The sequence below is a fragment of the Tamandua tetradactyla genome, chromosome 10 (assembly GCF_023851605.1).
Source record: "Tamandua tetradactyla isolate mTamTet1 chromosome 10, mTamTet1.pri, whole genome shotgun sequence".
In the NCBI taxonomy this organism is placed as follows: Eukaryota; Metazoa; Chordata; class Mammalia; order Pilosa; family Myrmecophagidae; genus Tamandua; species Tamandua tetradactyla.
The window spans coordinates 50,444,052-50,458,177 of record NC_135336.1 but is presented as its reverse complement, the minus strand read 5'-3'; the positions used below and the strand labels follow the sequence as shown (position 1 = coordinate 50,458,177).

The window sequence follows — 14,126 nt, the reverse complement described above, 5'->3', positions numbered from 1 at the left end:
TACTGTTAACATTCCTCTAAGTCTTCCCCAAGGAGACTGACGGCATTTTACCAGGGTAACTGTGCATTGGGAAAAAGGAAATGATCAGATATTTCGGGGATTACTAGACACTGGTTCAGAAGTGACATTAATTCCAGGGGACCCAAAACATCACTCTGAACCACCAGTCAGAGTGGGGGCTTATGGAGGCCAGGTGATCAATGGAGTTTTAGCTCAGGTCCGTATCACAGTGGGTCCAATGGGCCCCCAGACCTATCCTGTAGTTATTTCCCCAGTTCCAGAATGTATAATTGGCATAAACATACTGAGCAACTGGCAGAATCCCCACGTTGGTTCTCTAACTTGTGCAGTGAGGGCTATTATGGTGGGAAAGGCCAAGTGGAAGCCACTAGAACTGCCCCTACCAAGCAAAATAGTAAATCAAAAGCAATACCGTATTCCTGGAGGGATTGCAGAGATTACTGCCACTCTTAAGGACTTGAAAGATGCAGGGGTGGTGATTCCCACCACATCCCCTTTCAACTCTCCTATTTGGTCTGTGCAGAAAACAGATGGGTCTTGGAGAATGGCAGTGGATTATCGTAAACTCAACCAGGTGGTAACTCCAATTGCAGCTACTGTTCCAGATGTAGTATCATTGCTTGAGCAAATCAATACATCCCCTGGTACCTGGTATGCAGCTATTGATCTGGCAAATGCTTTTTTCTCAATAGCTATTAGTAAGGACCACCAGAAGCAGTTTGCTTTCAGCTGGCAAGGTCAACAATATACTTTCACTCTCCTACCTCAGGGATATATCAACTCTCCAGCCCTATGTCACAATCTTGTTCGCAGAGACCTTGATCGTTTCTCCCTCCCACAAGACATCACACTGGTCCATTATATTGATGATATCATGTTGATTGGACCTAGTGAGCAAGAAGTAGCAACTACTCTAGATTTACTGGTAAGGCATTTGCGTGTCAGAGGATGGGAGATAAATCCAACAAAAATACAGGGGCCTTCCATCTCAGTAAAATTTTTAGGTGTCCAGTGGTGTGGGGCATGTCAAGATATCCCTTCTAAGGTGAAGGATAAATTGCTGCATCTGGCCCCTCCCACATCCAAAAAAGAGGCACAACGCCTAGTTGGCCGTTTTGGATTTTGGCGACAACATATTCCTCATTTGGGTGTGCTACTCCGGCCCATTTATCGAGTGACCAGAAAAGCTGCTAATTTTGAGTGGGGACCTGAACAAGAGGAGGCTCTGCGACAGGTCCAGGCTGCTGTGCAAGCTGCTCTGCCACTTGGGCCATATGATCCAGCAGATCCAATGGTGCTGGAAGTGTCAGTGGCAAATAGAGATGCTGTCTGGAGCCTTTGGCAGGCCCCTATAGGAGAATCACAATGCAGACCCTTAGGATTTTGGAGCAAAGCCTTACCATCTGCTGCAGATAACTACTCTCCTTTTGAGAAACAGCTTTTGGCCTGCTACTGGGCCTTAGTAGAGACTGAACGCTTAACCATGGGCCACCAAGTTACCATGAGACCTGAGTTGCCTATCATGAGTTGGGTGTTGTCTGACCCACCAAGCCATAACGTTGGGCGTGCACAGCAGCACTCTATTGTAAAGTGGAAATGGTATATACGAGATAGAGCCAGAGCAGGTCCTGAAGGCACAAGTAAGTTACATGAAGAAGTGGCACAGATGCCAATGGTTTCCACTCCTGCTGCCACATTACCTTCTCTTTCCCACACCAAAGCTATGGTCTCTTGGGGAGTTCCTTACAGTGAATTGACTGAGGAAGAGAAAACTCGGGCCTGGTTTACAGATGGTTCAGCACGATATGCAGGTACCACCCAAAACTGGACAGCTGCAGCATTACAACCCCTTTCTGGGGTGTCCTTGAAGGATAGTGGTGAGGGGAAATCCTCCCAGTGGGCAGAACTTCGAGCAGTGCACCTGGTTGTTCATTTTGCTTGGAAGGAAAACTGGCCAGAGGTGCATTTGTATACTGACTCATGGGCTGTTGCTAATGGTTTGGTTGGATGGTCAGGACTTGGAAAGACCATAATTGGAAAATTGGTGACAAAGAGGTCTGGGGAAGAAATATGTGGATAGACCTTTCTGAGTGGGTGAAAAACATGAAGATATTTGTGTCCCATGTGAATGCACACCAGAGGGTGACTTCAGCAGAGGAAGATTTTAATAATCAAGTGAATAAGATGACCCGTTCTATGGATACCAGTCAGCCTGTTTCCCCAGCAACTCCTGTCATTGTCCAATGGGCTCATGAACGAAGTGGTCATGGTGGTAGGGATGGAGGTTATGCATGGGCTCAGCAACATGGACTTCCACTCACCAAGGCTGACCTGGCTACAGCCACTGCTGAGTGCCCAATCTGCCAGCAGCAGAGACCCACACTCAGCCCCCGATATGGCACCATTCCCCGAGGTGACCAGCCAGCTACATGGTGGCAGGTTGATTACATTGGACCACTCCCTTCATGGAAGGGGCAGCGATTTGTTCTAACTGGAATAGACACATACTCTGGCTATGGATTTGCTTTCCCTGCACGCAATGCTTCTGCCCAAACTACTATCCGTGGGCTTACAGAATGCCTTATCCATCGTCTTGGTATTCCACGTAGCATTGCTTTGGATCAAGGAACACACTTCACAGCAAATGAAGTGCGGGAATGGGCACATGCTCATGGAATTCTCTGGTCTTACCATGTTCCCCATCATCCAGAAGCAGCTGGATTGATAGAACGGTGGAATGGCCTTTTGAAAACTCAATTACGGTGCCAACTAGGTGGCAATACCTTGAAAGGCTGGGGTAATGTTCTCCAGGAAGCTGTGTATGCTCTGAATCAGCGTCCGCTGTATGGTGCTGTTTCTCCCATAGCCAGGATCCATGGGTCCAGGAACCAAGGGGTGGAAATGGGTGTGGTGCCACTCACTATTACTCCTAGTGATCCACTAGGAAAATTTTTGCTTCCTGTCCCTGCTACCCTGAGTTCTGCTGGTCTACAAGTTTTAGTTCCAAAACGGGGTGTGCTTTCTCCAGGAGAAACCATAGTGATACCACTGAACTTTAAGTTAAGATTGCCACCTGGCCACTTTGGGCTACTTATGCCTCTGGATCAACACACCAAGAAGGGAATTACATTATTGTCTGGGGTAATTGACCCTGACTATCAGAAGGAAGTAGGACTGCAACTACATAATGGAGGTAAAGAAGAGTTTTCTTGGAATATAGGAGATCCCCTGGGGCGTCTATTAGAACTACCATGCCCTGTGATTAAAATCAATGGAAAACTGCAACAACACAATCCAGGCAGGACCACTAATGGCTCTGAGATTTCAGGAATGAAGGTTTGGGTCACCCCACCAGGCAAAGAACCACGGCCAGCTGAAGTGCTTGCTGAGGGGAAAGGGAACATGGAATGGGTAGTGGAAGAAGGTAGTGATAAATATGAACTTCGACCACGTGATCAGCTACAGAAACGAGGACTGTAATGCTGTTTTGTTTGTGTTATACTATTTAAGTTGTAAGATATCAAGTTTAAGAATGAATGCTGCCCAAGGATTTGCACGCTATTCTGGAGAGATTTAATGTGTTTCCAGTTATATGCAGGACAGTTGAGTATTGTCAGGTAAAAGAAAAAATGTGTGCTTATTTGTTTTCATTTGGGAATTAAGTATGGTCTAAGGTGATATATATATATATATATAGGTGCCAAGTTGACAAGGGGTGGACTGTCATGGTTAGGGGCAGGTGTCAACTTGGCCAAGTTGTGGTACCTGTTCATCTGATTGGGCAAGCGCTGGCCTTCTCTGTTACAATGAGGACATTTCATAGGATTAGGTCATGATCACGTTAGCTACATCCACAGCTGATTCCATTTGTAATCAGCCAAAGGGGAGTGTCTTCTGCAATTAGTGATGCTAAATGCAATCATGGGAAGCCTTTTAAGGAGGACTCAGAGGAGACAGGTTCCATTCCTGCTTTGGCTGGTGAGCCTCTCCTGTGGAGTTCATCCAGGCCATCCATTGGAGTCATCGGCTTCGCAGCCTGCCCTGTGGATTTTGGACTCTGCGTTCCTATGGTCACGTGAGACACTTTCATAAATTTTATATTTGCAAGTGTTCCCTGTTGATTCTGTTTCTCTAGAGAACCCTAACTAATACAGTATTCTTTAAATATAAATCTATAGAGACAGAATTGGATTTTTGTTAATGTAGCGTGGGGAAGGATAGAGGATTGAGAGGGTACTGCTAAGTGGTCTGGGTTTTTCTTGTTGGAGTAAGGAAAATGTTTTGGAATTTATTGCGTTGATGAGTGCACAACAAAATAGTACAAGACAAACAAACAGGAAATGATAGCCCATCCAAAGGATGATAGTAAAATTTCAGAAAACACCAGTGAAGGAGAAAAGAATGCGGACATACTGAACAAAGTCATTAAAAAGTCTTCTTAACAAAAAAAAAAGTCTTCTTAAAAATACCCAAGGACTTGATGGAAAATACAGAGAAAGAAGAAGTTTGCTGATGCTTTCTTCTGCCAACTCCACTGTTTTTGCATCCCTCCTGGGATTTTCATTTCACTTGCTTTGGTCTTCAACTTCAGTATTTCTGTTTGGTTACTTTTAAAAATTTCTATCTCTTTATTTAGACTCTCAAATATTCATTCACTGTTTTCTTATATCATTTAGTTCTTTTTCTGTTCTGATCATCTTTAAGATCACTTTTTTAAAGGCTTTCTTTCATATGCCCACATTCTAATCTTCTAAAGCTCCTCTGAGGTGTCCCTGAAGTTGAGCTTTTCTGGCATGCCTAGCAAATGCAGCCTTTAAGCTTACTGTCTCCTACAGTCCCAAGGAAGTGCTGCAGCTTTAAATTTCCACCACTTTCTCCCCTCTCCCGAGTTGATTTAAAACAATGGCTGCCACCAGCTATGTCCAGAGTGGGTTGAAACAATAGTTGCCCTCAAAGCCAGGACCCCACAACCTGGATTCATTAATTAAAAGCCATGATCAGTGATTGGCCATGCCTATCTGTCATTGGGTAAGAGAATTTTCATGTTCCTTTCTGTCACCAGCAGCAAGTCAGGGACTAGACATTGTGATGGTCTGCCAAGAGATGAGAAATAGGCTCTGGTACCAGCCACCTGGACAGAGCAATTTGGACTTCTTCACTATAATTTATCTACCTCTTCCTCTTGCTCTTCACTGGACGCTGTATGGTGTTCTTTTGGCCTCTGGAGTTTCAAAATAGCTGTTTTAGACAGTCCCTGCTTGTTTAACAGTTACTTTGGTGGGAGGACTGAGACCTGATACTCCTTACTCTGCCATCTTCCCTGGAAGTCTGTCTTCCTATATCTTTTTTTTTAAGCATCCCCTTATATCATGGATTCTGAAGTTTTAACCACCCTAGGTGAAAATAGTTGATGGTTGAATCATGAAACATACATCCGCCCCCCAAAAAAGTCATTTCTTAATCTTAGTCCAAATTCTTTTCAGTGTGAGCCCATTTGCAAAACCACCTTTGAAGATGTATTATCTGTTAAGTTGTAGACTCATTTGTAAATAGCCCTGTCTAGGTATGGAATCCCATTAGGTGCAATCAAACTGAATTATAAATAACCTTAAATCATATTACTATAAGCTTCATAAAGAGATGAAATTTGGATTTGCTCAGAGAAGCAAGAAGACATAGAAGCAAATCAGTTAGAGAAAGTCACAAGAGGGAAGCATGTGACAGAGGCAAAGACAAAACCTAAAGAATCCAAATGTTTCTGGCAAACCAGCTTGAGAATGCCACTAATTCAGGTAGAAAGTTTGCCTTTCAAGGACTTGATATTAGATGTCTAGCATTCCAAAGAGTAAGCTGATGAATTCCTGTTGCCATGCCAACCAGTATGTGGTCTTTGACATAGCAGCCCTACTAAACAAACTGCTGTCCATTTTCTTATTAAGCCTTGATCTTTCAAATTTTCAGGTCTTTTCTTTACTCTTGCAGTTCCCTCAAGAAACTATCCTTCAATTGCCATTCACCTAGTAAAATACAACATATCTGAAGGTTTCATTTGAAATGAAACTTACTTTGAAAATCTTTCCTTCTTTCTCTTGGTCACTCTGATGTTCCTTCTTTATAATTCCTCCAAAATATGTTAACATGTCTATATAATATTTATGTCTTTAGTAGTGTGTTCTTTCTAATAAAGTGGCCATCATTCCCCAAATCTAGATTTTGGACTTCTTTTCATGAGTCACTTCTTATATACAGGAACTGTTCATTCTCATCTGCTCATACCTTGAACACTAAAAGCCCATTGTCTTGTCTGAAGCCCCTTGTATTACAAATACTTGATCTGGTTGAGCTGAACTGAAATCTTAGCAATCAATTCAATAAGTAAGTATTGAGGACAGTTTGCTTGAGGAAGCCAAATGATGTATGGTATGATTCCTGTTAATCAAAGCTTGTTTATGCAGTTGACTTGATCTTTCAAAGATCATAGCAGCCCTGCTAAAGTAACTGTGGTCCATTTTCTTATTAAGGCTTGATCTTTCAATTTTCCAGGTCTTTTCTTTACTCATGCAGTTCCCTCAAGAAACTACCCTTCGATTGCCATTCACCTAGTCAACCCTGGTGAAGTGTCTAAAGTATTATGAAAGCAAATAAGAACCGCGGAAATAACGAAGAGGGAAAATCAATTTCATCTAAAAGACCTGATAAAGTCCTCATGGAGGATATCAGATATGATATAAAAATGAGTAGGGTTGGGGGTGCAAGGGTAATTCAGTGGTAGAATTCTTGCCCGCCATGTGGGAGGCCCAGATGTGATTCCCAGCCTATGCACGTCCTAAACAAGCAAACAAACAAACAAACAAGCAAAAAAACCAACGAAACAAATTCAACAAATGGTGCTGCAATAAGGGGATACCCACATGGAAAAAGAATTAAATACGACCCCTGCCACACAGCATACAAATAAATAAAATGAGTGAGATTGAAGGGAAAGAAAAGAAGAAAGAATTATTTTAGGTGGGATAAATATTATGAGGAATTTCACTGTAACAAGACAGAAGCTAGTGCATAGAGGAACAGAGAAGTAATGCATGTATCCATGTGCCCTGATGTGAGATTGTGAGACGGAGAAAACAAGGTAATAGGTAAGGTGCAGGCAGACCGTGGATTATCTGGAGTACAAAATAAAGAAAATGGATTTGTTGAAAAGTAATGAGGGGCCATTAAGAATTCTTAAGGAGAATTTTTGAATATCATTTTTGTTCAATCATTCAACAAATATTTAGCTAGTACCAAAAAGTGCCAGGTACTATTCAATGGATTAAGAATATAGGAATGAATAAAATAGATTTAAAAAAAACCATCCCTCTTATCCTATGTGTTAATCATAGTGTGGGAAAAGGATGATGAATAACTAAAAAGTATTTTGAGAAGTGATTATTATATGAAGTATAAGATAGAGTAGGAAACTGAAGGAGCATCTGAGTGACCAGAAAAGACAGGTAAACAATCTCAGTAATTCATATATGGGCCTAAATAATAGTATCAGAGTTATTTCAAAGATGGCTTTGTAAGACACAGGGACAGATTCACTCACAGGGTGAAGAAGTCAGTGACCCTAGCTAAACCTACCACATCTTTTAGTCTCCTCCTCACCAAATCATAATTCTTTCATAAACCAAAATAATCCCACTTCCTACAGTATGTGGTTAAAGAAGCCCAGACTGTTTTCTGTCAGTTTTAGATTTTATGAACAGAACAGTGAACAGGATTGTAAAAATGAGATCTGACACTTCAGGATCAGCAATATCATCATATCATGGTGACAGTCATTTCCATTATCCACAGTGTCTCTAATTAATGCCCCACGGTTTATATGTTTCAAGGACCAAATGTCTCCACAGAAATAAAATGATGACATTGCAAGTAAATCCCTCTAGGATTTGATGAAAAATATATTTTGAACTACCTATAAAAAAACTATATTTATTAATAGTGACCTAGACATAATTTCCTAGATGTTCATGCTTTAATATCAAATGTTTTAGAGACCAATGTTTGTATTTCCTTAAATCTTAATATCATAAGACAAGAAACAAGCTGCAACAAAAACCTTCTCTGTGAAGTCTAGGTAAGAGAAGTACTCTATTTAATTTTGCTTTTCATAATAACTTCCATGAGTATTTATTTCTCTCAATTTGTTTATCGTTTTTTAATTGTAGTTAGATTCCAACTCCTTTGTTATCTTTCTAGCCTGCACTAAATTGAAAACTGTGGAAACTATGATGAGGAACAATACTGAAATTACTTTTATGATTATAAAATAGAATTTTTAAATGTACATTAATGTCAGAACACAATCCTATAAATACAGGCATGTACATTGAAAGTTTATCTGAATGATTAAATGCTTTATATTTAATGTTTAAAATAAATAATAAATAAAGTTTCCACCATGACCATTATATTGTCATTTTGATTATGGAGAAATTAACCAGGTTGTCTAAAGAATTTATATGATTAACATGTTCCTAGAATACCTCCTAATGTATCTCTTAATAATGAGTGATGATAGCCTTTTAAAGCAAAGCAAAACATATTCTCAAAAAATCCTAGTATAATTTAAAGAATTTTCTGTTTTCTAAGTATTAGAAAACTGAGAATAAAGGCAAGCTTACTTTTATAAATTAATGTATAAACTATAAAAATGTACCTTAGAAAAACTTATAAATATCCAAGGAAGCAGAAAAATAGTAAAATGGGTTGATTCACATAAAAGAAGGACACATTTTTTAAATGATGTGTTTATAATAATCTCCTTTGTAGACTCTTCTTCGGGATTAAAAATATCAATTTGCCAATAATATCAATTTGCCAATACCAAAGAAGTGACTTAGTATCTTTGGTTGGATACTGAATACAGGTTCACTAACAAAGGTAATCAGAGTGAGGGTAGGAGTTGAATCATTTTGACTTTTTCATTGTACAGATCTTTCAAATAAATACGTCATCATTAATTGCAAATGCTATGATTTAGTAAGGAAAATTATGCATGGATGTATGAAAAATCACTGTAATTATTCTAGACTTTTGAGTGTATATACATATGCTTGAAGCTTTGGAAAATGGAGATCAGTGTTTTCTAGGGCATTTAAAATCTTAGTAAGTAGCATTATATGTAAACTATGTTTCAGATAATGGCAAATTATGGATGCAAATAATTTCAATGTTTTGAAAAAGAACAACAGAAATAACAGCATGGGCAGAGTCAATGTTTGTGCAAATTAATGTGGTATTTGTGATAGAGGAAAGAGAAAGGTAAGCATCAGTGAATAGAATGACAAAACTGGTAGAGATGTTTGGGAAAATGAAAATGAGAATGGAGGTATGCAAGTTTAGAGAAAACTTTAAATGCCACTGTAAGGAATTTAAATTTATCTTAAAGGCAGCACAGTTTAAAGTTGTATGAACACAGAATTTTGCTCCTCTCAATGTCAGAAAATTACGGCCACTAAATTCCAGCAAAGACAAATGGATCTGGAAATGATCAAGGAAACATGAACCTCAATAAGTAATCAAATCATTGGGAGCACTTATGTGCTAAGCTAAAATGTAAGAGGAGTCTCTATGTAACAAGTTGGAAAGAGAACTTGTAAAATTTCATATTTTTTTTTTTACCATTACAAAGGTATAGTCTCAAATTGAATAATATTAAAACATCAAGGTGTCCCTTAAGCAAGAATTGCATGTATAAAGATAAATGGAGAGAAAATGATATTTTATTTACAAGCAGTATCAGAGAATTTTCTGCCAAGACAGGAATAAGTTCCGCGATAGGTTTTTATAAATACGAAAGCAATATTTACAAATTACTTATTAAAGGAATATATGGAGAATTATTTCCTGAGCTTTCTAAGGTAGTTTTATTAAATATTAGCAGTTCCATTCTGCATCCTTTCTAAATTTTCTACATTTCCTAAGATATATAAACTAACATAGATATTGGATGTCATTTTTGAACATTAATTCAAATGAGATAGTCTGTGATAAATATTTGTTCAGTGTAAAAAGAACATATATAGGAGAATTGCTTTTAAATACATTTAAGGATATTCAATAGAAAAATGGAAACAGATTATTTGGAAATACTGAATGAAACATTGCTATCCTAGATTTGTACACTACCATTGCATAAATTCATACAGTAAATTTTTACTGCTATAAAAACTTCTTTTGTAGTTGTTAAAATGTCCCTATGGGGTGAGCCACAGTGACTCAGCAGACAGAGTTCTCGCCTGCCATGCAGGAGACCCGGATTCCATTCCTGGTGCCTGCCCATGTAAAAAAAAAATGTCCCTATGAATCCTGACTTCACAACTTGATGTGATAGAGCTGAATTTTAAGGGGATAAATATCCCCTCAAACCATGTATACCTGTGTTTCAAAGACAGCAGAAGACAGTTGAAGAAATTCATAGGGAAAAATAGGATACATTCTAAATTAGATCTTCTTTCTCCATAATCCTATTTCAAGAGAGAAATCGGAGATGCCTGAATATAACCACTCCATGGCAACTGAATTTACCCTCATAGGATTTATGGATCAACCAGAGCTGAAGCCCCTTCTGTTCGTGGTGTTCTTTGTCATCTATCTGATCACCATGGTAGGGAATCTGGGTTTGGTGGTACTGATCTATATGGAGCGTCGTCTTCACACACCGATGTACATCTTTCTGGGCAACCTGGCTCTGATGGATTCCTGCTGTTCCTGTGCTATCACCCCCAAGATGTTACAGAACTTCTGTTTAGAAGAAGGAACAATTTCCCTCTATGAATGCATGGCACAATTTTATTTTCTCTGTCTCGCTGAAACTACAGACTGCTTTCTTCTAGCAGCTATGGCATATGACAGGTATGTGGCCATATGCAGCCCACTGCAGTACCACACCATGATGTCAAAGAAACTCTGTGTTCAGATGACCACAGGGGCCTACATAGCTGGAAACGTGCATTCCATAATTCAAGTAGGATTATTGTTTAGGTTAACTTTCTGTGGTTCTCATCAAATCAATCACTTTTTTTGTGATGTTCTCCCTTTGTACAGACTTTCTTGTGTTGACCCCTATATCAATGAACTAATGATACCCATCTTATCTGGGTCACTTCAAACCTTCACTATTACCACAGTCATAATCTCTTATCTCTTTATCCTTTTCACTGTTTTTAAAATGAAATCCAAAGATGGAAGAGGCAAAGCCTTATCAACTTGTGCATCCCACTTTCTTTCTGTCTCAATGTTCTATGGCTCTCTTCTTTTTATGTATGCTAAACTAGGTACAGTTATAGAAGAAAAAGATTATATACCAGTTGCTGTTCTTTATACTCTTATAATTCCTTTATTAAACCCTTTTATTTATAGTCTAAGAAATAAGGAAGTAATAAATGTTGTGAAAAGAATTATGAAGAAATATTGCATAACATTCTGAAATAAATATCACTCTTTGTAGAAACTGATTTTAATAGAATAAAAACTTTTCAAAGTCAAGGGATACTGAGAAATTGTTAAATGGCCATTTTTATATAAAATATTAAAACAGTGAAATATTATGATGTTTAATCCGAAGTATATATAAATGTGCATATCTGTTCCTAGAGGAGGGATACTGAGATGTATTGCTATATCCAAACTAATAGAGTCTGTCAGATACGAGTAAGTTATAACCCCTGAGATCACAAATTGTATCAGGGTGTAATTAGTTTCGATGTTCAACTAATTCAACAAATATCAAAACAAATATAAGATAGTATTTAAATTTAATACATTTGGTAAATATATGGAACTCCTAATCTTATGACTTCAGAACACTCCATGTTGTCAAATATTAATCCCTTCTTAAGTAACACCGTCTATCAGATTTAAACTGTGCTTTTAAATTTGATTCTCATCTTTTTATTATTTGGGACATTATGTTTGAACATGGATTCATGCAGAATATGGAAACTCAAATTAAGAACGTGTTCATCTTTAATCATAGTTATTTATCCTATGTTTGACAGGTCAAACTTGCTGAAATAGTGTCTTCTGCTGTTTTAAATGATGCTACCTACATAGAAATCCCTATGGATTTGAATATTTTCATGTAATTTGATAAGATGTCCATAATACATGACAGTTCATTTCTGAACATATAAGTTAAATCAATGGTTTGCTCCACTGATGTCATTACTAGTTTTGTTTGCTATTAAGAATACCACTAATTTACACTGCTTCCCATATAAATTATTATATTCATAACATTACCTGAAATAGTGATATACTATGCAAACATTTAAACAAAAAATATTTATTGTTCCTCTTAAATGTGCAAAATGAAAGAAAAATTAACTTACCGAAACCCTATTCTGCTAGGAACTAAACTAGAACTTTCACATGTTATTTACCAATGAGAGAGGCATTATTTCCCATACTTTACTTGAGTAAAATATTGTAATATTTTGTACCTTACTCAAATTCATCTAGGTCACCTGCAAATAGAACTGGTATTTGGATAAATGTAACCTCTCCTCCTAGTATTTTAAATCTTCATTCACAGTAGTTTAAAACACAGTTATTCTCAAGACATTACAATATAATGAATAAATAAAACATAAATATATGATTAATAAGCATCGTAGATCATCCCAAACAATCATTGATTATTTTGAGTGCATATAACAATAAATATGCCCTCAATAAACATTTCCTGATGCCTGATTAAAAAAAACTAATGTAACTTTTATATCTTTGATTTCTAGTGAATTTAAACATTTTTTCATGTAACTATTGACCACTTTTATTTTTTTTGAAAATCATCTCTAATGTCCTTTGCCTACATTTTCATGGAGCCTTATAATTTCTTGTTATTTATATAGAGAATTTACATTAAGAAGCGACTTTTTAATTAATTTATTTATTTGGCGCATGGGGCAGTCTCCGGGAATCGAACCCCTATCTCCGTCATGGCAGACAAGAATTCTGCCGCTGAGCTGCCATTGCTCTAACCTTTTATTCTTTTTTTATTGTTACCACTGAACTTTTATACATAGCTGTAGTTCATTCATTCACAATAATTTGCTTGCTTTCTAATTTTGCTTGTAATGTGTGATATGCAGAAATTTTCCTTTTAAGGTATTCAAATGTAATAATGATTATTCCCTTTGTAATTCGTTGTATTCTCTTCCTTTCTCTTCCTGCTGAGAAACTTCTTATACTGAAATCTCTTAATCATTGATATTTTCAGGTACTACCATTTTTCATTTTTGAATCATGAATTATTTGGAAATATATTTTTGGTGAATTATCTAGAATGTAACACTAACACAAATTACATAAATTTTTCATGAATTAGTGAGAGCTTGATGTAATTCTAATCAAAATATCAGATACAGTTTATGAAAAACTAGGTAAAGAGATTCTAAAATTTATCAGGAAGATAAGCCAAGAAAATATTGAAAGACACTCTTATCATATATCAGATATTAAAATATGTGTACAATAATTTAAACAACTTAATATTCATGCAAAAATTTGTATACAAATTGATAACAAAATATTGTCCGGAAGCTAACCTCAGGACATATTAAGAGTATCGTGACAATCTCAGAAAATAAAGAATTATTTTATTTCCTATTCTAGGGCTTTTGTTTGACTATTTGGATCTTCTTTCATTGTAATTTTTTTACATTATTTATTTAAAGTTTTAGTATGAAAAATGACAAATATAGACAAAATGAATCTCCATCCATCACTGAGCTTCAATAACTTTTATACTGTTATATGTCAGCATGTAATCGTTTTATTAGTTTACTTTTCAAATTTATTAATAAATCAATGTTTTAATTTCTCAGTTATTATTTCTAATATAGGAAATAATGATAGACCAAAAAAAACATTATTTGGGGTCCTAAATAATTTTTTAAAGTATAAAGGAGTCCAGAGACCAAAAAGTTTGAGAAGCTCTGAATTAGATGGATGTTGTAAATCTTGTTTCCACCCTGTATTTGGCGAATACACTTAGTTGTAAGCTTTGTATCCATTGATTCCTTTCCCTTTTCAAAGACACCATGATTTTGTTA

At 37.0% G+C, this 14,126-nt stretch overlaps 1 protein-coding gene across 1 annotated transcript; it reads left to right on the top strand.

Moving 5' to 3' along the window:
• The first annotated feature begins 10,558 nt into the window (after positions 1-10,558).
• LOC143647657 (olfactory receptor 5K1-like) lies at positions 10,559-11,497 on the top strand. The gene has a single exon (XM_077117482.1). It carries the CDS (start codon positions 10,559-10,561, stop codon positions 11,495-11,497), a length of 939 nt encoding a protein of 312 aa, XP_076973597.1.
• Positions 11,498-14,126: the final 2,629 nt, after the last annotated feature.

Coding starts and splice junctions, on each gene's coding strand:
- LOC143647657 (XM_077117482.1), top strand. CDS start 10,559: ATGCCTGAATATAACCACTCCATGGCAACTGAATTTACCCTCATAGGA.